This window comes from Thamnophis elegans, chromosome 3 (assembly GCF_009769535.1).
Source record: "Thamnophis elegans isolate rThaEle1 chromosome 3, rThaEle1.pri, whole genome shotgun sequence".
Classification (NCBI taxonomy): domain Eukaryota; kingdom Metazoa; phylum Chordata; class Lepidosauria; order Squamata; family Colubridae; genus Thamnophis; species Thamnophis elegans.
The window spans coordinates 95194161-95220904 of NC_045543.1; the positions used below are offsets into that span (position 1 = coordinate 95194161).

Below are 26744 nucleotides of genomic sequence, written 5' to 3' on the forward strand. Positions count from 1 at the left end.
GGAGGCACGGGATAAAATACCACCAATATGCGGACGATACACAGTTGTATCTGTCCGCCCCGTGCCAACTCAATGAAGCGGTGGAAGTGATGAACCGGGGCCTTGAGGCTGTTAAAGACTGGATGAGAGCTAACAAACTGGTGCTCAACCCGGAAAAGACCGAGTGGCTGTTGTGTTTTCCTCCCAAAAATTTGGTTAATGTTCCATCAATCAGGCTGGGGGGACAAAATTTATACCCCTCAGACAGGGTCCGCAACTTGGGAGTCCTCCTGGACCCACAGCTGAGTTTCGACCATCATTTGTCAGCTGTGACCAGGGGGGCATTTGCTCAGGTTCGCCTGATGCGCCAGTTGCGGCCCTACCTGAACCGGGAGGCTCTCACAACAGTCACTCGAGCCCTTGTGACCTCTAGGCTGGAATACTGCAACGTGCTCTACATGGGGCTGCCCTTGAAGAGCACCCGGAGACTTCAGCTAGTCCAGAATGCGGCCGCGCGAGTGATTGTGGGTGCACCTCGGTTCGCCCACATAACACCTATCCTCCGCGAGCTGCGCTGGCTACCTGTTGATCTCCGGGTGCGCTTCAAGGTGCTACTTACCACCCATAAAGCCCTTCATGGTAGTGGATCTGCGTACTTGAGAGACCGCCTCCTGCCAATTACCTCCCTGCGACCTATTAGATCGCATAGATTAGGCCTCCTCCGAGTTCCATCTGCCAGTCAGTGTCGACTGGCAACCACACGGAGGAGAGCCTTTTCAGTAGTAGCTCTGACCCTTTGGAACGACCTCCCCGTGGAGATTCGTACCCTCACCACCGTCCAGACCTTCCGCACAGCCCTCAAGTCCTGGCTATCCCGTCAGGCCTGGGGATAAAGATCGTAATCTGTCCGCACCTGAATGATGAATGAATGTTGTGTATTATTTTTACTCATGTATTGTTTCATGTTTACTGTTTTGTACCCCCTTCCCTATATTTTGTAAGCCGCCCTGAGTCCCCTCAGGGAAAAGGGCGGCCTATAAATAATAATAAAACTCATAAGAACTCATAAATCTTATTAATGGCAACTCAGAAAACCTTGTTCCACTCTTGTTCATTCTAAAGAGGCCTGATCCTCACAAAAGCAAAATAGTAAACAAAATTGCTCATAGGCCAATACAAAATTCATGAAAGCTACTGAGAAAAAAATAGCTTCATACAAATTGGATTTTTATTCAAAAAGACTGTTTGCATTCAGTGTTTCTGGCAAGGATTCTGATTCCACTTAGCATTTATCTGTAAAATTATTCTGCTTATATTTATAGTCATTTGCTCAATACAGCAGCTATATAAAATATTCAATCATAAATATTTAATATTATGGTTATTTCAGTAACAGAAATGGAAAAATCCTTTTTTCCATTATTTAAAATATGGTTTTAAATTATAAATAATTATAAATAATTATTACGCTTTCCAACTCCGATTAACTCCCAATAATTCTGGGCATTTTATAGATAATTAAAAAGATCTAAAAAGAAGGAAGCAACAAAATTTATCCAGCTTGGAGTTTTGTTGCTATAAAACACTTGTTTTTGTATGTAATCTATAGGTTTAGTACAAAGTGATAAAGGCTTGTTCTAGCCACTTTTAATAATTTTCTGTAAAGCAAAGTTGGTCAACCTCGGCAATGCTGCTGATTCTCGGAGTTGAAGTCCACACATCAGAGGTAGTATTCAGCCAGTTCTGACAGGTTCTGGAGAACCGGTAGTGGAAATTTTGAGTAGTTTGGAAACCAGCAAATAGGCTAGACCTGTCCCCTGCTGCCTCCCAGACTCCCAGCTGATCTTCTTTTAACATGGCTTTTAAGTGAATCTGGCTTCCCCATTGATTTTCCTTGTCAGAAGGTCACGAAAGATGATTACATGATCCCAGGATACTGGAATTATCATGAATATGAGACCGTTATCAAGTGTACAAATGTTAATCGCGGCAATGGGAATCTTACAACGGTCGTAAGGTTGAAAAACAGTTCTAGGTCATTTTTTTCCCAGTGCTGTTGTATCTCTGAATGGTCAATAAATGAACATAAGTTGAGGACTACTTGTATTTGTATTGAGAAATATGAAGTCTCCTGGTTCGGAGGTACTTAAACATTTGCAAAGCTTCAGCTCCATATCTTAATTCAACTCATTAACAAAGACATTTAAAGACATGGTAACATTCCCATCCATTCATACTTCCTAGCCTACTATTCTATCCTTTGATTTAATAGCTCAGTAGGTCGTTCAAAAATAAAATAGAATTCAAAGTGAACTCCAAATAGGACTTAAGTTGGCTGAAATCTAAAGTCCTGGAAAACAAAACGGAAAGTTAGGATTTGTGTGAGTCTGATATGTGGCAAAACATCCCCCATACACAAGTCTTGTTTCTATCTCATTGCAGGGTTATATGGGGGGAAACGGGGAAAATAGGTTTGCTTGCTGGTGCTCCAAACAAACAAACAAGCAAAATCAATTCCTCACTTCTCTCCCTTGTCTGTCAACCACTCAAGTCAGGATGTTTGGGAACGGCTACTTTGGGGAAAAGGGCAGAGGTGGGAAGAAGGACCAATGTGATTCACCCAACTGACTCCCATCAAATGTGTGTTACCCTGTCCAAAATCTGAGAAGGATCCCTACCCTTCTGAAGGACCGTGAAGCTAAGTTGGGTTTTGAGTGGTAGGCTGTTTGGTGTGACAGTTGGAGGGGGGGGGAGAGAAAATATTCTAATTTTTATAATTTTTATGAATTATTGTGAGCTGCCTAAATCAGTGGTGGCTAACATTTTTGGCATGGAGTTCCAAAACAGAAGTGTCACACTTGCATTAGCGCACACGGACCAGTGCACCAAGAAGAGAGCAGCTGGCCAGTGAGCATGCCAGCCGCTCTCTTCCGGGTCCCATCACATCCATGTGTGTCAGCCAGCTGGTCTGCACACATGTGCATGTCAGAACCCAGAAGAGAGTGGCTGGCCACGTGTACATGCATGCCATCACTAGCTGCACTTCGGGTTTTGTTGCATGCATGTGCGAAGACCAGCTGGCTAGTGTGCATGTGCATGTTGGAACCTAGAAGAGAGTGGCTCACCGCACGCATACCATGCTAGATGCACTTCCAGGTTCCAATGTGCGTATGCACACTGGCCAGCTGGCCGGCACGCATTCGTGTGATGGAACCCAGAAGACAACAGCTGTCCGGATGCGCATGCACACCAGACCAGCTGGCCAGAATGTATCCACACAATGGAACCCGTAAATGCAGCTGGCGACGGCACTCATGCCCATAGACAAGCCTCTGCATGTCATCTCTGGCACACGTGCCATAGGTTCGCCATCACGGGCCTAGATGTGAGATAGGCAGCAATATAAATCCTGCAAATAAATAAGTAAATACGTACCTGGAAGACCCACAACTGCCAAAATATTTTTTCTACATCACAAGAGTGTACTTATTTGCTTTTTTGTATTTTCCTGCTTTTCATCAACAATAATCTGACATTTAGCAATATTGGCAGAAATGATTGCTTCTTACTAGAGGGTGATACAATACATGCCAAATGGAAGACAAAACATGATTTCCTCTTTCCTTTGAGAACTGCCAATGCCATTTCTATTACTGGGCACAACTGGAAATAATTTTCAGGCATAACATAATTGCCTCTTATAAGTAGAAGAATCCTGCCAAGGGATTTTATATTTTCATTTTATTCAACAACCAAACCAAACAGTCTTGTAAATAATGAAAAAAACTGTCAGATAGGCAACCAAAATGAAATGGTGAAAAAGTAATTCTTTTGCAAAAAAAAGGTTATTTTATTTAGTTAGTTAACTGGTTAGCTAAACTAGATTAATGACATGCCATGAAAATACTTTTTCCGTTTTCATTCACTGGAGACTTTTGTATCAAAGAATGAAAAACCTTTAAAGTTGAAGCCTTTGGGCTAATAAACCAATCCTCAGAGAACCCTCATAATAATTGCAGTTTCAGTTTAGCAATCTTATTCTAAACAAGAAAATGTATACTTTTTTCACATTGATTTCTCAATGACCTGCTGAAGATCAACTACATATTCCCTGCATTCCTCACTTTCTGCTCTTTAAAAGGGTGCAGGGGGAAATAATCAGAAACTGGTACAATAACTTTCAAATAATCACAAACTGGTCAAATAGCTTTCCAGGCATACTTACAAAATAATCTCCCTTTAAATTTGGATTCATTTTTGCTACGTCTCTATTTCTAGACGCGAACAACAATGCATTCTTCCAATCAGAGCCACCCACTTCATACGTAAAATACATATATTTTTTCCATTTAATACCTTCAAAATCCGTGTCTCATCATTTAATTTGTGGTGTGTGTGTGTGTGTGTGTGTCTGTGTGTCTGTGTCTGTGTGTAAATATTGTAAATATACCTAATTTACTTTTCATCATTATTTGGAAATTTAACACCTCTATCACCAACAAATTTAGCCCCAAATTATTTTTAAATGAACCAAGATACACAGTCTTGCAAATCAGCAATTAAGCAGTGATGCTTAATTTATTTTACATTACTGAATTTCTGAATTAGGCTCATCATCACATTTTAGGTAAGCACACTGGGCTAAATTAGGTTGCCAGTCTAATAATCTTTTCCATTACTGCTAAGCTGAAGTTCAAAAGATAACCCTATTAGTTAGTGGCTGAACTATCCAGTCAGGATGTAATGGTTTGGCGTTCATTCTAAGTACCAGGTAATTTCAAGCTATCATAATAATTTTTGCTTAAATGGAAACTAGAATTAGATGTTACTAAATCCAGTTGGCCAAAGTGCCTATTGGCTAATCCCAGATCTCTTTATTCAGAAACAGTTCTCATGGATTTCAGTAACATATATTGCCCAGTTAGGACAGCAGTGTTAATACTGAAAAAGTACAGGGAATTACAAACACATGTCACTAAAGCAGATTTATGTATCTGTAGGAATTTTAATAAACTGAGGGTTACTGACATTCATTCTTTTGTAAAAAAATAAAAATAAAAATCATTTCATTAATAATATAACTTAGATTGTTGTCATTTAAAGTTTCTCATTATTCTACTCTGTCTGCTGAATAGTCTAAAACATTAGTCCCTATAGCACAGCTGGGAAGAAAAAAATTAAAAGATACTTTGGATTTTATTTATAAAAGTCTAGAAATACTAGTTAAAAATTCAAAGATCACAAGTATTACCTGTGAAACTACATAGCCTGCATTGGACAAAGACCTTAGTATAGTATAGTCTTTATTGTCATTGTACAAAATAAATACAACGAAATTGGTTATTTAAAAAATTCTTAATACAACTGTGGAAAACCTTTTTTTAAATCAAAGTTATTATTCAACTCTTGTTGAATTCAACTATTTTTCAAGAATTAGTATTCAAATACACAATTCTAAATTGAAGTCAAAAAAGAAAAAAAATAATTTAGCTTCTTGGACGTTATTTACTTGAACAGGACTAGGGTTCAAAGATTATGAGGGTGGAGAAATGCTACGTCCCACTCAAAAACATTCAGATTGAAAACAATACTAGTTTTTCAGAGACTAATGTGAATATGAGAAAATCAGAAACTGAGAGTTATTTAATTCCAAAGTACAATATCCTCTGTGGTTAGTTAGTGTCAGGGATCTCACCAGCAAGTTGGAATGTTACCTAAATTTCTTAAAACTGTACATTTGCATTATAAAATTTCTTGCCAGCTCCTGCTGAATAAACTATTGTACAAGCTATTTTGTTCTTTGTTCCCAAAATAGGTATAGTTTTTAAGATTTGGCTTTGCGAGGTTTTCTGACAGGATGCCAATTTACTAGACACTCTACACTCATTATTGAGTTACACCAGAATATGGACTTTGTAACATTTGCATTTTATCTTCCAATTTTCTCCAGTTCATTAGCTAAACTTGATTTAGTCTTCTGTAGTCATGTAAATATTATTTGGTTAACCTGTTACCTCTTCAGTGGACAAAACTAACATAGTCGGTGTACAAATATATGTGGTAAGCAATTCCTTAATATTTCTTAATATGCTATGAAATACTTGTTGCAAAAGAGAGCTATAAATAAAAATGTATGCCAAATATACAAATTAATCTCTTAACTTTCACAATGTTATCTGTGTAGGCTAGTGTTGTACACAGGATTTAGAAACAGTCCTCTAAGGCATTTCAGAAAGCATAATATTAAATGAACCTGTTTTTCAGGAACTATACATTCTCTAACCGTAACTACCATTGTAACTTAGCAATATGTTCCGCATAAATAAGTAGTAGTGGGTAAGATGGCACATTAATACCGTGTTTCCCCGAACATAAGACCTTGTCTTATATTTTTTTTGCCCCCCAAAAAGGTAACAGGTCTTATTTTGGGAGGATGTTGTCCATTGACTCATCTCCCTTGCACTGGCCTCTTTTCGCTATCAGAGTCTTTCAGGAACTTCTTCGTCTGGCAAAGCCAACAAGGCTTTCCTGAAGACCTCTGCAGCCGATAACAGAGCTCTGGATGGATCTGGAGCTGTGTTATCGGCTAGAGAGACCTTCAGCAAAATCTTGCCGGCTGCAAAAGAAATGGTTCGAGGTGTGTAAGGCCTGGCTGCAATTGTCTGAAGGTACATAGTACAATAGCTCCATCCCAACCCTAGCTTAATTTTACCTGTGTACCCTGGAGTGGACAGGGTCTTAATTAGGGCATATTTTGAGGATAGAGCTTATATTCGGCACATATGTAAAATAAGGTAGGGCTTATTTTCTGAGTAGGTCAAATTTTCAGGGAAACACAATAGTATCTTAGTATGCTAAGTGACAAACCTCCTTGGATCTTCATTACCATAGCAAATCATTTTTGTCATGAGGAATTTCAATGGAAAAGAAGCAAAAATAATTGAAGAGTAAAGAAAATAATTTTATTAAGAAAAAGGTGAAGATGATTAGAATAAGTTTCATTTTAAAACACAATTATGAATTTAACAGTTACTGGCAGAAAAAAAAATACTTACCAACCACAGAAGCTCCTCTTTCAGCAAAAGCCAATGCATATGCTCTGCCCAGTCCTAGCATAAAGAAAAAAATAAGTAAAGTATTTTATAACCTGACCGTTTTTTTAAAAAACCACACAGGAAGTCAACATCAAAGGAGACAATTATATACTTAAAAGCAAAATGTGGTATTGCTCTTAGATATGAGTATAGTGATAGCACTTAGACTTATATGCCGCTTTATAGTGCTTTACATCCCTCTCTAAGCGGTTTACAGAATCAGTATATTGCCAACCTCATTTTACCAACCTCGTAAGGATGGAAGGCTGAGTCAACCTTGAGCCTGGTGAGATTCAATCTGCCAAATTGCAGGCAGCCGGCAGGCAGCAGAAGTAGCCTGCAGTACTGCATTCTAACCACTGCATCACCATGGCTCCTCTGATGCATGTATCTGATGCATTGGGTTAAACAGAAGTAGAAAAATGCTCAGTCTTGATGACATGTGATCTAGACAAGTATTGCTCAATCCTGGCAACTTTAAGATGCATAGACTTCGATTCCTATAAATTCCCAGGAGCATGTCTTAAAAGTTATCAAGGTTAAGAAACGTTGTTGTAGAATCAATTGGGAATTCCAAATAGGTCACTACAGAAGAAAAGGCAAAGAACTACTCAGAATACAGCAGATTAATACAATTCAATTAAGCTCCAAAACTTTAGAAGGTATCCTCCTTTTTATACATCCAAAGAAATAAATTTTCCATTAAAGAGAAAAAGAAAATTGTTTTCTTTAAAAGGAGCTGCATGATACTACTGTAAATTTGTAAGCCTTTTTTAAAGAAAAGTTTGACACGTGAGAAAATTACTTGAAGTTCTTTTCAGTATAAGTGAAATAGTTTAAAAAACATCTCGACTAAACAGAAAAGGATACATATGATCTGAAATATTTTCACATAGTGTCCTTTTCTTGAATTTTATCCTGAGATCGTTCTTGAGGCTGTCTTCTCCACTCCGATAAAATTATTGTGAAGATAAACTATGCAGTTCTGATATCTACAGCATTTAGAAACTAAAATCACATTTTCAAACTGAGACAAGATTGATAATTAAGTTTCTTTACATAGGCAATCTCTGATCTGAACATATCGGAGAATATATGAGATATATCATTTTCAAACAGAATGATTCAATGTCCTTTTTTCAATGAAAAGTTCCAAAGAATTATGCTGACAAGGTATTAATTCATCTTTGATTATTGTATTTCTTTAGCAAACTTCAACTGAGATCTTGGTGGTTCTAATGTAGGAAGGTAGCACCCACCCCTCTCCTAGAAGAATGAAATATCCTAGGAAATATTCAAAATATTAAGAATATTATATTTGCCTGGATGTGAAAAGGGAGAAACATGTTTTTAAAGACAAAGTAGCTCCCTACAGCTCCCTGTTCCCCCCTCTTGTCAATGGGCCAGTCTATTCTACATAACAACAGTAGGATTAGTCTTCTACCCATCTCACAGCATAGCACCTGGGAGGATTGCATCAGTCAGCAGGACAAACAGGCTTGGATCTCAGGACAGCCTACAGAGTTGCCCTGCAAGGCCCTATCGGAGTGAGAACCAATCAAAGTGCATTTCTTGTACAGGAGCGGGAGGCCCTGAGATAGGCCCAACAGAGGACATAAAACCCAGGGACTCTCAGCAAGCCAGTATCTTTCCTCTCCTTAATTGTAGTTAAAGCTAGTGATAGATTCTATTTCCAAATGTGAGCAAAGTTAACAACTTGGTGAATTTATTAACTGATGATTTCATAATCCAAACAAGTCTGTTTTGGTGAGAATGACTCTAATCTTGTATGAACAGTTTCAGTGTATTACATCTGTCAGTGCAATCCTCTACATATTGCTCAAAAATCTCATAAATTTTCTGCGGCTCCCTCAATTCACTATATTTAGGAGTGTAATTTCATTTTGTTTTATATACAATAAGTATAAACTATACTTAACAATTTACAAGTAAAACAGATTTTCCTTTCATTCCAGCTCTCCAAAGATCTTAAATCTTCCCTGGAGACCTGAGAGATCTTACAGAGCTGATTTGGAGTATCTGGGCATGAGCAGAGATTGAGAGTAAAAAGTCCAAAACCCTTATTAAAGTGGTGTACTTGGACATCTGATGTTGCATGAATTAAACAGTCTGCTAATCTCATCCATTTTTTAAAAAAATATTCTCTAATTTCAGTAATGTTTCAATACTCTTGGCTAAATTTCTGTCAAATTCAAATACATAGTGGTAATTCTTCAATTTAATTTTAAAATACATTGCACTGGGAAAAAATCAGATGGGTGATTATTTTGTACTGAACATGACAAATCAGAACCTACATACCTTATTCTAAAGTATTAATAGATGTTAATTAGCCTCTGTCTCCTAAAGTCAATTTTCCATAACTTAAAAGACAAAAAGTGCATAAGTAATGCCATTAAAACAAAAAAATCACTATCAGCAAATGAATTGCTAATGGAGAAAGACTGATACAAAAAATCTTATTCCATAAAACTAGTTTGACAAGTCAATGGTGAGTATAAATTATCACATATTCTATCTTGGTCATCCCTGTTTGGTGTCAAGCTTCTTCATCTCTGAATAGGCAGTATAGCTTTAAAACTATGTAACTATCAAATCTCTGCCTAGCTAAAACTAGGAATATTTTACAGACATTTTAAAAAATGGAAAGGATTTTTTTTAACTATTCTTTAATCAGTTCTAATATTATATGTACATAAGGTTTTAATGTTAGTAGAGAAATAATCACCAAAGAAAAATGGATTCAAAGGGACCAGATCATGTCATTTTGAATTATGATTTGAGTGCATGAATTACTAGACTTAATTCACAGAATTTACTGCCAGGTGGGTTCCGTAGGATATCTCCCAACTTCCAGGCTCAATCCAGAAACTAACAAGAAGTATGTGAACAGATATTATTAGGCTGAGGATTTAAACAACGAATCGTCACCACTAAATAAACGACTTTGTTTCTGGACGGAAAACAAGCTGCGCTTACAAAGGTCTATCATTGGATCTAACTTAAAAGTAAAGTCCGGAGAGGCATGGACAGAATTATAATCTCAGCTTCACTTAAAAGGGCGGTTTACATATCTTCGTCCTTAAGGAGAAATGCAAACAACAATACAAGAAAGCTGCAAAGATCTCCTTGCAGCCTCTTTGCGAAAGCTGCAAAGATCTCCTTGCAGCCTCTTTGCAATCAAGCACACTTACAAAGAAAACTCCGGAAAATCAACAGTCATCGTGATGCACTACTTACCTCCCCCAGCACCGGTCACCAGAACTACCCGCCCGTCAAATCTCAAGGGAGAAGACATTCTGCGTCCGATCAACGCAATATCAGCCTTCCGATGAGTCCTGCTGGACTAAATAGAATCTGGGCAAAGGGCACGGGGGAATGCGCACGCGCGCAATAGCTTGCTGCATCCTGGGAAACGTAGTTTTCTATGGCGCACCTGGCTCAAGCGGGACTTTTGCAGTTTCCCTATTGGTTGCTCTGCTTGACAGCTCCTCTATAAATAGCTGTCAAGCAGAGCGTGGGGCTGAATTACTTGTTCTCTTGTTAGCTTGCTGTTTAAAATAAAAGTTACTTGTTTCACGGTTACCGCACAGAGTCCTCTCTTCTGTTAACCAGTTCACTACACTGAGTTAGGCGGATTTCATTGTATAATTACCGTACATCCCGCTCCCACCCACCCACACTAGTTTCACTATAGCAGCCTCCCCAATCGGGGTAAAGCCATTGTGTAATGGGAATAAGGATAATTATAGGGAGTGTTTATGGATAGTTAAATTAAATTGGCATATTCAACCCCAATTCCTGAGTACGTTCAACCAGAGGAATTAGATACTGTTCACAACACACTAAGCAAAAGCTAATTAGTGGTGGGCTAATTTATAACTGAGAGTACCATGAGATGAGACCGAGAATCGACTACATCTGGAAGGTACTAAGGTGAACTGAGCCCTCATATACTAAAAGCAGGTCTGAGATCCAGATTGTGGTTATTATGCAAAGCACTTCAGTAAAGCCCTTTGACTTCGAAAACATTCCTCCCCTCTTTAAGCCAGTGTTTCTCAATTTGCTGGCTGTGAGATTCTGTGTGTTGAAATCCGCCCACCTTTAAATTGCCAAGTTTGAAAACTTTGTCACTTTGAACGTACACTAATCGGCGTACATTAAAATGAAATTTATACTTCCAATATATACTACATACACAAAATAAATAAATACAAAATTATGAATATACCCCCTTATATTATATTACACAGAGAATGACAGTTTAAGACTTTCTTTGCATCAGAACTGCATGCCCATGTCTAATGTAGGAGTGGTGGTGCATATGCATAAAAGTGAAAGGTACTTCTCTAAGACAGACTTTTAAAAAATGTTTCTCCTGGGGAATCATCTTTGCAGAAGCCATCTGCCCAGTCCTAGACCTGCTTCTCTTTTTTCCCTGCGTCCACAAGCCACAATTGAAGGCTGGGGCCATTAAAAAGGCTAGAAATAGCTCAGTGGTGGGGATTAAATTTTTTTTTTGTATCAGTTCTGTGGGTGTGGATGGACATGGGATGGCTTGGTGGGTGTGGCTTGGTGGGCGTGGAAGGGGAGGGATGCTGCAAAATCCCCATTACCTCCCCACTCCTGGAGGAAGGTTACTGCAAAATCCCCATTCCCTCCCCACCCCACTAACTTGCTTTCCAGCTCTGTTCTCCTGTTCAGGACAACAATAGAAGATAGGCTGGGAGGCAGCATGGGCAGGCCCCACCTATTTGCTGGTTCTCCAAACTACTCAAAATTTCCACTACTGGTTCTCCAGAACCGGTCGGAACTGGCTGAATGCCACCTCTGAAATAGTTGTATGGTACCAAACCCTCAGCATAAGCAAAATCACCAAACTATTTCAAGACTCTTCAAATACATGTTTTTCTTTAAACCCAGTAGAGGGAGTATTGCCATGGTTTCATTATATTCGAACTCCTTTCGTTTGATATTTTGAGAGCCTGCTCTATGACTTTGGAAATCTACTCTTACGCTTTAAAAGTCAGAAAATGCAAGAAGCAGGATGATAAAAATATATTTATTATTTGCTTTCAGTGGGCAAAGCTCAAACAAATAGCAGGCTCGAACTGCTTCCATAGTAGTTGGGTGAAAATAACTATTCAGCAATTTTATCCAAATTCACAAAGGTAAAGATGACAAGCACAAATCCTCAAAATTTTGAGAGGGGTGTCACACCTATGTCACCAGGAAACATGCTTAACCAAGATGTACCTTTTACACCTATATAATGATGAAATCATTTCTCTGTTTTGTGTTGTTTGGAATTTCTTATTTTCTCTAAATAAAGTTTGATGCAGGATGTGTGAATAGCTCTTGAAAAGTGAAGGCAATCTTAAACTTTGCATATTAGTATATAATTGCTTCAAAATAAATCTGATGATTTTAGAGAAAAGTACTAGACTTATTCTAAGAATGGTTCTAATATAGAAAAGACTGTGCTTGAACACTTGAATGGGGTACCTGAACTTACAACAAATGTATTTGCTGTGGAAAAATAAGCTTGGTTGAATTAATTAGAAAACAATATGAAACCCTTTATTTCTTTGTCAGTAAATATAAATTCAACATTTTAGACATTTAGACATTTATTAAGATTTATAGGCCGCCCTTCTCCCTGAGGGGACTCAGGGCGGCTTACAATCACAGGGAAGGGGGTGCAATAATAAAAGACAAACAGTGAGTAAACAAAATAAATAATAAAACACAACTTGCATTCAACAGTCAACACTCGGGCGGGTAATTTAAGAACTTATCCCCAGGCCTGCTGGGAGAGCCAGGTCTTAAGGGCCGTGCGGAAGGTCTGGATGGTGGTGAGGGTACGAATCTCAACGGGGAGATCGTTCCACAGGGTCGGAGCTGCAACAGAAAAGGCTCTCCTCCGTGTAGTCGCCAGTCGGCATTGACTGGCAGATGGGATCCGGAGGAGGCCCAATCTGTGCGATCTAATCGGTCGAAGGGAGGTAATCGGCAGAAGGCGGTCTCTCAAGTACCCAGATCCACTACCAACACAATATGAAACCTGGTTGAAAAACCTTACTTAGTATAAATGGAGTATAAATACAATAATATGAACAAATACTATATTGTTCATTGAAAGGCAGCCAAATACTATATTGTTCATTGATCTTCTTGCCTTTGCTTTTCTTAAGATCTGAATCATTTGTTTGGTTGATACTTTTTCTTCTATATCTGAAATGCCTTATGGATATCAAATTATACCAAAACATGGAGCAAGAGCTGTGCTTTGATCAATGTTTTGAGTGCAAAAGAGAAAGCTTCCTTGAACAAACCTCAAGTCATTGTGTCTTCCCAGGCAAGTTTTATTGCCTGTTATTTGATGTCTAGGTATGCATACATCATAGTTTAGCCATAATTTATTGAGCAAAACATAATTTGCAAAACCAGAATTTACAAAGCACAGTGTTTTGACCAGAACCCAACTAACCACATTGCTGTTACCTGCTAAAGATAAGAGGTTAGGCTTAGAAAAGGATATGACAATTCCAAGGAGCAGAGAAACATCTTTTTTAAGAAGACAACCAAGCTCATCCATACCAGCAGTGTTGAAATTCATTTTTTTTTCTGTGGGCATAGCTTGGTGGGCATGGCAGTGGAAGGATACTGCAAAATCCCCATTCCCCCCCACACTGGGACCAGGCAGAGGTGGTATTTGCTGGTTCTCCAAACTACTAAAAATTTCCACTATCAGTTTTCTAGAACCAGTCAGAATCTGCTGAATTTCACCCCTGCATGCCAGCATAGTGTATAACAATAGCATATGCCTCTATCATGTTTTGTTATTCAGCAGTGAGGGAAACCTATTGAATATGATTAAAGAAATACCATATTTAATGTTTCCAGACTCAAGCCTTAAAAATTGTATAACACTAGACTTCATAATTACTTTTCTTTCTGTATTGACCTTGACTGCTATGCTAGGCTAGAAATCAAGAGATCACAGGTTCTAGTTCTGCCTTTGACACAAAGTCAACTGAGTCAATCACTTATCTTCAGCCCCAGAAAGAAAAAAATGGCAAACCACTTCCCAAAATCTTGCCAAGGGACTACACCAGGCAATCATGAGGAATCATCACAGACTGAAAGGTATAGATACACACTGTATTGACCTAAGCCAGTTATGAATGTTATTTGGCATTTTCTTTTCAACACAATGAATCTGTTTTCAAGAATAATTGTTGATATAAATTCTGACAAAATAGTTTTATAAATATTCAGAAAGTTTTGAGCAGCACATATGCAAATAGGGTTTTATTTCAGTAATAATTATTTTCTTATCACAAGAGGTGACACCATCTATCTAATTCTGATTTTTTTTTTTTAAGTAGGCACGATCATAGAGAAGACTATGGTTATTGGCTGGACTAAATAGTAAAAGAAGAACTACTGATAGAAAGCAATAGCAAATTTCTGTCATCTAGATGGACTAATCTATACAGACATCTTCAGTTGAGCTTAAGTCAAGAGACTATTTTTAATTGCTTGATTGCAGTAAAAAATCCTATGGAAAGTAAATGAATTATACTGGGCCTGAAATTTGCTGCTTGCAAAAGCCCACACCACACATCATTCTTTCATTAAGGGATCAGGTGCCTTCTTTTGTTAACAGCAAAAATGCTTGCTCAATTTTGGAAACTTTCAGAAACATCTACTTTCACTCTTAGAACTTCTAGCAATTAGCATGCAGTATTTGCTGAGAATCTGGGGAGCTAAATCATACATCTGAGGAATACTAAGATGGAGAGGTCTGATTCAAAGTAATAATTTCCAGCAGTTTGGAACATATTTTTGGAGTTTCTGTGGCAATAATACTTCCTGCAATGCGTGACAAGTTGCTAATTTAGTACAGATGCATTAGAATAACTTGAAGTTTCTTATTGTGTGCTTCAAAAATAGCAAAGTCATAGATTTGTCAGACCTATGCAGTTGACCATCTGTCATCAACATAAGTTTTTTTTTTTTAATCTTCTGCCTGGATGTGATGGCAAGCAAGAAGTATTGTGCAATAGTTGACATAGTTCAAAACAATTTGGCAAATGCAAATATCTTGAGAAGCACTTCACTTTCCTTTTTCTTAAGACTGATCTGTTCTGTTTAGCTGTAAGTACTGAGCTTTTTACTTGCAGTGCATAATTAATTTTTAAAATAACTAGCGCCTAAGGTACAAACCTAACATACTGGTTTCTCTTGTTAGGCTGGTCCTAGGGAACACATGCGCACACCCACATGGCAACTTGACTGCTTATAATTAAGTTATAAAGAATTCAAAAAAGAAAAAAATGCATAATGTTAATACCTTTTATTAATACCACGTGCTTTTCTTGAGTGAATTAATTCATAGAATTGTCAGTATGCTATATATTAAAAGCCACTTGGGAAACAGAAACAGAAATATACATATACATATCTCTTACTATAGCGTACTTAAAGTTACAAATAGCGTTGCAACTTTTTGATTTTTAAAAAGTATGATTAACAGATTAACATGGGAAACCTTTCAGAGATAAGAGTTAACTATTGCCCCTTTCTTGCTCTGTTGGGCAGGTTTATGTACTTTAATATGTAACTGATGAAGATGTTCAACAAAGATGTAAAATGAAGGGACATGGCTAAGAAACAGAATCAGAATAGAGCTGGAAGGAACCTTGAAGGTCTTCTAGTCCAGACCCCTGCTCAAGCAGGAGATGCTATACCATTTCAGACAAGTGACTATCCAGTTTTTTCTTAAAAACCTCCAGTGATACAACACCCACAAGTTCGGGAGGCAGCTGTTCCACTGGTTAATTGTCCTTACTGACTTTAATCCCAGGTTGCTTCTCTCCTTCATTAGTTTTCATCCAGTTGCTTGTCCTGCCCTCCGATGCTTTGGAAAATAAGCTGACCCCCTCCTCTTTGTGGCAGCCTCTCAAATACTGGAATACTGCCATCATGTCCCCCCTCGTCTTTCTTTTCTCTATACTAGCCAAACCCAAATCCTGCAACCGTTCTTCATATGTTTTAGTCTCCAACTCTTTTATCATCTTAATTGCTCTTTTTTGCACTTTTCCAAAAGTCTCAACATATTTTTGGTAATGTGAATACCAAAACTGGGTGCAGTATTCCAGGTGCGGACTTACTAAGGCTTTATAAAACGGTACTAACATTTCACACGATTTTTACTCTATGCCTCTGTTTATACAAGGACTGTATTAGCTTTTTTGGCTGCTGCCACACACTGCTGGCTCATGTTCAAAAGTCCCTCTCACAGTTATTGTTATTAAGCCAGGTTTCACCTAATCTGTACTGAAAAAATACACTGAAAAAGTGTTCAATAAGAGAGTGTGCCGCCGGATCAATTCAAGGTCCTTATTTAGATTTTTTGTAGAAATGACATATCTTTAATGAGGAAAGTGAAAAAAATCATGCTAGAACAAATGTTTTTATATAGAATAATCACACTAACATCAACTGAATTTCAATACTCTCAATTTAGAGTTCATTCAGGTCAATAGCATCGGGTAATAAAAAGCAGTAGAGCTCCTGGTTTTAAATTTATGGCTATAAAATATAGTAATTACTGTAGTTAAAATGTAAAATAAAAATGTCTTGTGCTATTTTGAATATTAGCAAAGCCATTATTGTACATGGTGCATGAAACATTTCAAATGTACAATTTCTGCACAAAGTATTTTAATCTCAAAACATTTTGCATGCATCTAATTGTGGTAGAAGCCTTTATAAACTGCATAATATCGCACTGAAATTTTCTCTTGAATGTTTTCCTGAATAAATAAGATAACCATGGTACATTGATGGGGAAGGAAATGAAATGAAGAATTAGAGCAGTGTTTCCCAACCTCAGCAAAACGAGTGGATTGCAGCTGTCAGAATTGGGAGTTGGCTGGGGAGTTCTGGGGAAGTCCACCCCTCTTAAAATTGCTGAGGATAAGAGTGAATTAGAGGGAAATATCAAATTAATATAAACAAAGAACAGTGGAAGAATGATGTATATTAAGTCCTGGCATTTTTTTAAGCCTAACTGAAGTGATGTGATTGACATGATCCCGTTTCATCCAGTTAAATGTTATGGACATTAACTTTTAGTAGCATATACATTATTATATTATGATCAGGTTATATTTTGCTTAAATACCCTAATATTTTTGCAAGATAAAATGCTTAAACCACAAAAAAATGACCAGATAGTCTTGACAGATAGATGTCTGCCATTTTGATGCAATAAAACCCCAATCCAATTCTTTTTTCTAATTAAAAAGGAAAAGGTAAAACTTGCTTTAAAAAGGATTTTATAAAGAGAGAATTACATATCCCAGACATGCATAATTCCGCTCTATCCATTTCACTCCTTGGCCCATCGCAAAAGTTATTTATTAAATATGGGCCTTAAAGTATTATACACTCCTAAAAGTTAAAGCAGCTACACTTACTTCAGTAACATCTGAATTTCTAGATTATATTTACTTGGGGATTTCTTTGCTTGGAACTATATACAGAACATATCATATTTTTCGGAATATAAGACACACTTTTTCCCTCAAAAGAGGCTGAAAATCTGGGTGCGTCTTATACACTGAATACAGCATTTTTTTGCCTCCCGAAACCCCGCCCTTCACCAAAATGGCCGTGGATTGCCTTTAGGCTTCCAGAATGCTCCTGGGGGCTGGGAGGGCAGAAATAAGTGAAAAATGGGCCATTTTTTTTGCTCATTTCTATCCCCCCAGCCCCCAGGAGTACTCTATAATCTTCCTAAAAGCTATGCATCCTCTCTGACAAAAAAGGGTCCATTTTCGTGAAAAATGGGGCATTTTTGCTCATTTTTGCCCTACCCCCACCCCCAGGAACACTCTACAAGCCTCCTAAAAGCTATTCATGTCCTATTTTTGACAAAAAACGGGCCCATTTTCACAAAAAATGGGCTGTTTTGGGGAGGTCTGTAGAGTGCAAAAACTTTTTTCTTAATTTGCCTCTTCAAAATCTTGGTGCGTCTTATACTCCAGTGCATCTTATATTCCGAAAAATACGGTAATGTGCAAAGAGAGAAAGGAGGACGAGGGGAAAGTGTCATAGCAAAAGAGGAATAATTTACAGTAATCAATAGAAAATTATAAAGCCAAGTTAAAAATTGATCTGGATGTTATTAAATTGCCCATGTCTGCAATGATAGAGAAAATCATGCATAAAACTTAAGAGTGCAAATATTCTTCAGTTTACTCAGAAAATAAAAAAAATCTGACAAAGAAAAAGTTTTAAACACTTGGTTGAAGTATAAAGCATTACATGTTCAGCATTTTTTCAACAGTACAAAGATTAAACAAATTTATTTAAGCTGCTGCAATATATTTTGCAATATTTGTTATATATTCAACCTACATGACATATATATTGATTTCTGAATAAAACAAAAATACACAAATATTACAAATTTGGTTCACAGACTTGTAGTTTCTACATCCAGATTACTACTCACATCTTTTTCTAAGAATCACTACATTCTCTACCTTGTCCTAAAATGTACATACAGATAATCCTCAATTTACAATTATTTGCTTATCAACAGTTGGGAATTACAACAGCATTTAAAAATCAATTTACAACTGGTGTTCACAATTATCAGTCATTGCAACATCCTTATGGTCAGGTGATATAAGTTCAGGCCCTTGGCAACCAGTATGTATTTCCAATAGTTGCAGTGTGCATGAGATTGCAGTGTCCTTGGGTTATGTGATTGTCATTTATGACATCAGCATCAAAAAAGCAAATCACTGGGAAAAACCAGATTTGCTTAACAACTGTGGCAAAAAAGTTGGTTATGACTCACTCAGCAACTGCTTTGCTTTGGAATGGAAACTGTGGTCCCAATTGGGGTTGTAAGTTAAAGATTACCTATACATGTAGATGGCACACATATTCCAGTTTTATCTTTCTTGAACAATTGCATCTGAAAGGACATTTTTTTCTACAAAATATAACTGGAAACATTTATACTTTTAACTATATATGAGTGGTGCTATTAAGCATGTTTAGGATGTGGAGAATGTCTGTAATTTTTCAGTGATTATCAAATACATACACATTGATAAATAATACAAAATTATTCCAGAACAGATAAAGAAATCAAGCCATAAAGGTGATTAAAGAAAGGTTCACATAAAAGAAGCCCAGTGTTATTGCCCTGGAAGTATAAATTTAGTTCAGGGCTTTTCAGAAGCACATTATATGAAATCAGTCCTTTCTTCTGGGAAGCTTATTGCAAGAAGAATAGCTGGAGGACAGCAACTTAAAGACCACTTAAATTATTTTCTAGTGGAAGCCCTGAACATTTTTAAAAAAATTAAGCTCTAGACCAGTGATGGCGAACCTTTTCAGCACCGAATGCTCAAACTGGAATGCATGTGCATGCATGTGTATGTATGCACCTGTCGGAGTGCTGGAAACCCAAAGACCAGCTGGCTGGCATGTGCATGCCCGTTTTTTTGGCTGTTTTTGAGATCATTTTCAGGCTGTTTTTTCAGCCATTTTTCAGGCCGTTTTCAGGCCATTTTTCGGCCTGGAAAACAGTCTGAATGATGGATGGCCTGAAAGCAGTTTGAAAAATGGCTTGTTTTTGACCATTTTTTCGGGTAGTTTTCAGGCCATTTTCCAGTTCTTCGGTGCCTGCAAAGACCAGTGCGCATGTGTGCACTAGAAACCAGAAGAGCAGCTGGTGACGGCACACATGCCCATAGAGAGGGCTCTGCGTGCCACCTTAAAGAGCCACTTAAATTTTTCAATAGTATAATTATGGCAATGTAACTTAAACATTTATGCATCGCGCAGACAGTTTTAAATGAATTTTTTAAAAAAAGTTTTGTTAAATCTATTCAGTCTTAACTTCATTCAACATAGGTAGCACAGTTCTCTGCAAGTATGCATAGATACAATCTGTAAATCATGAATTATTGAAAATCTTATAAATCTTATATTTTTAGAATATGACATTTTATTATCCTTGCCCATTTCATGAAGTCCTATTTATTTTGAGTACTCCTATTTTATGGCTTTATAAATCCATCTTTTAAAGCATAGTATTATTTAAAAAAATTAAAACTGAAAAAAGGTAAATTCCAAATAAATAAATAAATCTGCTGAATAATTTTCAATTGATATTAAATTCTTCTTTGCCACCAATACTATCTAGCCTTTCTTCATTCTTTCATTGGCTCCCTAAGATCATCAACAATACTTAGCCTTTGATTATATGCACAATTAATAATGATAAAACTAAATATTGTCTTCATCTAGCATTTTGTTGACACCATCGCAAAGCCTCTGGAGGTGAGTCTTGTAAGATCCAAATGGATTGTATAAGGCAGCCAAAAATTCACAGTCCGAGAAATGATCAAACACATGGTTGACACGTCCATGAGATTTTGCAGTCAGATGACGGCGAATTATTTGGTGAAGTAGATCTCTACAATCATTCAAGAGTTTTGATAAAAAATTCCTGTCAAAGGTATAGTCCACTTGATAGAAGCTCACCACAGTTTTAGCCAACTGGTGAACCTTCTTTTTGAACTTCTCCATAAGTACAGTCTCTTCCTGATTAAACTGGTTATTCCGGTGGAGGACTGCTAATTTGATAACAGTCTTAATGAGATTTTTAATTATTTTCTCAGCTTCCTTCTTGTTTTGTATGTATTCCTTTGTCACTCGGTAGAGTTCATCCAACACATCACTGCTGGTATCATCTATCAGAGCAATTGCTATTGATTTGGAAGCCATTTTGCATAGAATTTTCTTTTGGGCCTGAATGGCCAAACTTTTGGAATTAAAGACATCTGTTGCCACTAGAAGAAAACAAACGAATACAAATCAGACATTTCAGTCATTTCCATGTGAATTACAGTTGAAACATTTTAAAAACACTACAAGGAAAAATAAAAGTAAAGTAACTATTTTAAAGTATTTTATAATATACACATATTTCCTGTACAAACAAAAACAGTGTGATTTCCCCTCCCCATATAACTGCTAAAATATATTGATTACAAGGAGCTATAGGACTATGACAGTGGTGGGTATCTATTTTTTTTTACTACTGGTTCATTCGCGCACACGCACAATGTTCCAGAAGCATCTGGACAGATGGGTGCAGCCTCCCACCGCCACCACTACTGGTTCGCCCGATCCAGGCTGAATTGGGAGAAACCCATCTCTGGACTATAAGTATTGCTTTATTTAATATACATGTAAACAAAAATTATCACATGAATATAAATTAACAAAGTTCTATATATTTGTTTTATAAAACAAATATTTATTGAGATGCATTAGACTTAAACTATCATCTAACATTCCCTCTGAAAGATTCCTACAGATCAAAACCTGGAACTTGGAATATGTCTAAGAAGTCCTAATACTACTCATCACAAAACTATGCTATTAAGCATAGTCTAAACAATTTATTTTAATGCTCAATGATTTCCCCAAGTATATATACCAGAGAAAGTGTTGCAATCTATTGTAAATATATATACGATAGAAATATATTCACGTGCCCTAAATCAGGGATCCCCAACCACTGGACTCTGGACTGGTACTGATCCGAGGCCTGTTAGGGTCTAGTGTCTACAGATGGAGGTAAGTGGCAGGTGAGCAAAACTGTGCATGTGTGGGATCTAGATTCTGCACTCCTCCTCGCCCCCCCCTTTTTTCTTCACATACTCTACATACACATACATAACTTAAGGTACGTCTGTGCTTTCCACTATTTTGAAATTTTTCCCCACTATAATACAATTCTTACAAAATTGCCTTCAAATGATTGGCACTCTAGTTGATGAACCAACTAGGAAATCCACTTTGGGTGACAACACCTACATTACTCTTCTTTACACTTTAGGCCTGAACATTTCAGTGAAGCTCAATATTACATTTTAGCTGATCTTTCTAAATCTCTGCAGCATGTTGATAAAACATTTTCACTTCCTTGAAGAAAACAGCCAAAGGAAGTGCCTCTACTGAATAAAATACTGGAAATATAAAATTGAAAAAAAAGACAAAACATGACTTTAACAACTTGGCATGACACATTAGATTTAACTAATTCTTTTATAAGTTATCTTAAATTAACCAATCAATACAATCTTTGTTTTCACATTTGTTTTTAATCTTCCATTTTTGTTTTAATAAATACATTTCACTGTAATTTTTTATTTATGAATGACACATTAGATAAAGGTACAAACTAATATATTAAAAATGTTAATACAATGCCTAATTAAATGGTCAAATCTATCATCCTTTTTCTTCTGGACAGGCATTAATTATCACAAAGCTTTATGTTTGTACTTCCTGTATTATACAATGTATAGCAAATATTTACAGGTCTGGTGGCAAACACTTATAGCAACAGCTCTACAAACCAGAATCAGATATTAAATTAACCTGATAGTAATTATTGAAAGCCAAAGACTCAGTGCATCAAGTTTAACACTTTAATTTTGTTGGAAAGCCTCAGGGATTTGAATATGCAGCAGCAGGTCCTTGCAGTAGGCAATGATTGTTGTCCTCCTTATGTTAATGCACAGTAGGATTTAATGTTTTTAATTCTGAGATGTAGTTACATTTTCATTTTATTTTTATGTTATTTATAAGCCACTTAAAGGCTTTTTGGAATTGCAGGAATAATTTTAAAAAGTTTAAATGCCATAAGAATTTTTTTTTTAAAGTGTTACCGAAAATTTAGTGGTTTTGTTATGCAATTTTACTGGCATGATCTCAGAGCCGTTAAAGATGCAAACCATAAGCCACAATTGCCTAACTCCACACAGAGAGTGACTGCATTGTCAGTAGCTACACTTTTTTAGGTTTCTCTCTTTTTGCTACTCCATACTCCTCTTCCAACTATGGATATATCTATACTCCCTCTTTCAACACTGTGTGTTTATGAAGAAGTATTCCAAGAAATGCATATTACAGCAATCAAGTTTGCCTTTGAAATAATGATTTTCCTTTTTTACTGGAACAGCCTGAAATGTCTGATCTTTTCAGGTCAGGCAGCAGCTCTCCACTTACTTCAGAGAAAAGCTAATAATTCAAAGCAAGAAATGTGAATTTAGGATTATATTAGAAGAATAAAAATTCGAATTTCACCTATCTGAACAGTTTCAACCTCTCAAGATAATTCATCTGGATTAAGCCTGCTGCTTGTTAATCAGTCTCCCACCCCCTCAAAAAAAAATCAAACATTTTCCCCACAAATATTCATAGTTTCATAAGAATCGGAGCATTTGTAGTTATTTGCAACTTTCTGGAATCCCAAAGAACTAATTCATTCTTATTTCACCTAACTGCTTCCACAGACAATAATTTACCACAGGCAATTCAGCAAGGAACTGTTGAGAAAGTTAAACTAAATGTTTTATCCAGCTGCAAGCAGATACATTGAGTGGGAGCTTCAGACTTTGCATATGACTTAGTGTTTCTCAAGCTTTAATACAGCTATTGCTTCAGAATACATATGGGGAAAATGGGAATGCTACATAGGCAGAACTTTATAAAAATAAATCTTTATTCAAGAAAAGGAATGAGAACAGGAAGGAGAATACAGAGAAATCCAGACTTGCTCCTTGATTCTTTCCTTCTGCCAACTCTTGTTGAAGTCTCCCCTTTATTTCTCTACTTGAAAACCAAAGGAGATTGTGAAAGAAAATTGTGACAGAGTATGGAGTAAAACTAACTGGAGAAGAACTAAAGAAGGAAGTTCTATGATAGAAACTGCTCATTTATTTTTTTTAAGATCCTTTTATGAGTATTACCAAAATGAACTAAAAAAGGACCAACAGTTTTGGGACAACCCACAATGCAATTACCAAATAATACTATTGGAAAATTATGATGCTAAGGGCACATATAACTTAAAACAGTTAATGGATGCAGAGGGGGAGGGGAAATGAAGGTAAATGGAGTATACCCAAAGAGGACATAGTTCTTTGATCATTTAGAACCCTTCTTTAAGTTACCTATTTGTCAAATGTCCAATGGGTCAAAGATGTATCATATTTTTAAATATGTAACTGCTACAGCAGATGTTATGTAAATTAACTTTTCAATACTTTTTCTGAACATATACAACAGATGGACAAATAATGCAACTCTGAATAATTTATTTAATTGTAGGATACACAGCTTGTCCTGCTATATGACGTAAGATGTTCTAGAAAAATTAGTACTCTTATGTAGCCTGGGCCTAATGGTAACAAGTCAGACGGAGTTTATTATTAAGGTAAATATTTATGGCCCACTGAGAAAGGACTTCTGGATTTCTAGTTTATATAGAATTTCATTTTACAACTTGGCTGTTTATTTGAAAGATTTTACAACATTACAATTATTACCGCTGACAATAATCACAAGGCAAGTAGTTATAAATGTGCTTGTTACTCTGAAACACACTAATTCCGCTAAGTGAAGGGAGACACGGACTATTAATAAAATGAATACATCAGAAAACATTAGCTATGATTAGTTTCTAGTCTAGTAGCAAGGCTGGCACTGTTAATATAATTACATATTTATGTAATATATAATTCTATTACATATTACATAAATATGTAATCTTTTAAAACATAAGGAAGGGACTGGTAGACGAGATCTCAGAACCATTGAACTATATTTTTCAGAGATCCTGGAGTACTGGGGAACTGCCAGAGGACTGGAAAAGAGCTGATGCTGTTCCCATCTTCAAAAAAGGAAAAAAAATAGATCCAGGAAACTATAGACCTATCAGCCTGACCTCAATACCGAGAAAGATTGTGGAAAAGATAATCAAGCAAGGAATTAGCGAACACCTAGAAGGTAAACAAAGTAATAGCCAAAAGCCAACATGGGTTTGTCAAAAACAGATCATGCAGACTAATCTTATTGCATTCTTGAGAATGTGACAAAATTAGTGGACCAGAGGATGCCGGTGATATAGGTGTACTTGGACTTCAGTAAGGCATTTGATAAGGTAGACCATAATCTACTACTAGATAAAGTAGGAGAATGTGGGTTGGACAGCATCACCACCAGATGGATTCATAACTGACTGACCAACCGCACTCAACGTGTAGTCCTCAATGGAACTGCATCTACATAGAGGGAAGTATGCAGTGGAGTACCCTAAGGCTCTGTTTTAGGCCCAGTACTCTTCAACATCTTCATCAATGATTTGAATGAGGGAATAAATGGGGAACCCATCAAATTTGCAGATCACACCAAGCTGGCAGGAATAGCCAACACTGGAGAAGACAGGCTTATGATACAGAAGGATCTTGACAAACTTGAACATTGGGCACTATCTAATAAAATACAATTCAATGGTGAAAAGAGTAAGGTTCTACATTTAGGCAAGAAAAACGAAATGCACAGGTACAGTATAGTTGGTACCTTGCTCAATAGTAGTAAGTGTGAGAGGGATCTTGGAGTCCTAGTGGACAACCATTTAAATATGAGCAGCCATGAGCAGCCAAAAAAGCCAACACAGTTCTAGGCTGCATCAACAGAGGGATCATAGAATTAAGATCACGTGAAGGATTAATACCACTTTATAATGCCTTGGTAAGGCCACACTTGGAATACTGCTTTCAGTTTTGGTCGCCACGATGTAGAAAAGATGTAGAGACTCTAGAAAGAGTGCAGAGAAGAGCAACAAAGATGATTAGGGGACTGGAGACTAAAACATATGAAGAACGGTTGCAAGAACTGGGTATGTCTAGTTTAATGAAAAGAAGGACTAGGGGAGACATGATAGCAGTGTTCTATATCTCAGGGGTTGCCACAAAGAAGAGGGAGTCAAACTATTCTCCAAGGTACCTGAGTGTAGAACGAGAAGCAATGGGTGGAAACTAATCAAGGAGATAAGCAACTTAGAACTGAAGAGAAATTTGCTGACAGTTAGAACAATTAATCAGTGGAACAGCTTGCCTCTAGAAGTTGTGAATGCCCCAACACTGGAAGTCTTTAAGAAGATATTGGATAGCCATTTGTCTGAAATGGTATAGGATTTCCTGCCTAGGCAGGGGGTTGGACTAGAAGACCTCCAAGGTCCCTTCCAACTCTGCTATTGTATTGTATTGTATATATACAGGTAGTCCTCGACTTATGACAATAATTGAGCCCAAAATTTCTGCTACTAAGCGACACATTTGTTAAGTGAGTTTTGCCCATTTTACGACCTTTCTAATTACAGTTGTTAAGGGAATCACTGCAGTTCTTAAGTTAGTAATAGTTGTTAAATGCAACTGGCTTCCCCATTGATTCTGTTTGTCAGTAGGTCACAAAAGGTGATCACATGACACCTACACCCCTGAAACTGCAACTGTTATAAATATGAATCAATTGGCAGGCGTCTGAATTTAGATCACGTGATGATGGGGATGCTGTAATGGTGGTAAGTGTGAAAAACAGTCATGCCACTTTTTTCAGTGCCATTCTAACTTCAAACAGTCACTAAATAGTTATAAGTCAAGGACTACCTGTATATCATCATTTATTGCAGATTTTAATGTCTGGCAGTCTGTGTCATTCACATACAAAATGGAGGGGTTCTTATCACCTCTGGGG

General features: G+C 37.0%; 2 protein-coding genes across 3 annotated transcripts in view; both read right to left on the reverse strand.

Annotated features, from left to right (window-relative positions):
• The window catches only part of HSD17B4 (hydroxysteroid 17-beta dehydrogenase 4), a 64416-nt gene extending 53963 nt beyond the window's left edge, over positions 1-10453 (reverse strand). Inside the window, exons 1-2 of the mRNA XM_032214116.1 lie at positions 10335-10453; positions 7035-7088 (exon numbers count right to left, since the gene is read on the reverse strand). Of these exons, the coding sequence (XP_032070007.1) occupies positions 7035-7088; positions 10335-10392 (112 nt within the window). The 5' untranslated portion in view covers positions 10393-10453. The remainder of the gene's footprint in view (positions 1-7034; positions 7089-10334) is intronic.
• Positions 10454-19628: 9175 nt separating this feature from the next.
• The window catches only part of TNFAIP8 (TNF alpha induced protein 8), a 31308-nt gene continuing 24192 nt past the window's right edge, over positions 19629-26744 (reverse strand). For both annotated transcript variants that reach the window (XM_032213629.1, XM_032213628.1), the window contains exon 2: positions 19629-20983. In XM_032213629.1, the coding sequence (XP_032069520.1) occupies positions 20418-20983 (566 nt within the window). In that variant the 3' untranslated portion in view covers positions 19629-20417. The remainder of the gene's footprint in view (positions 20984-26744) is intronic.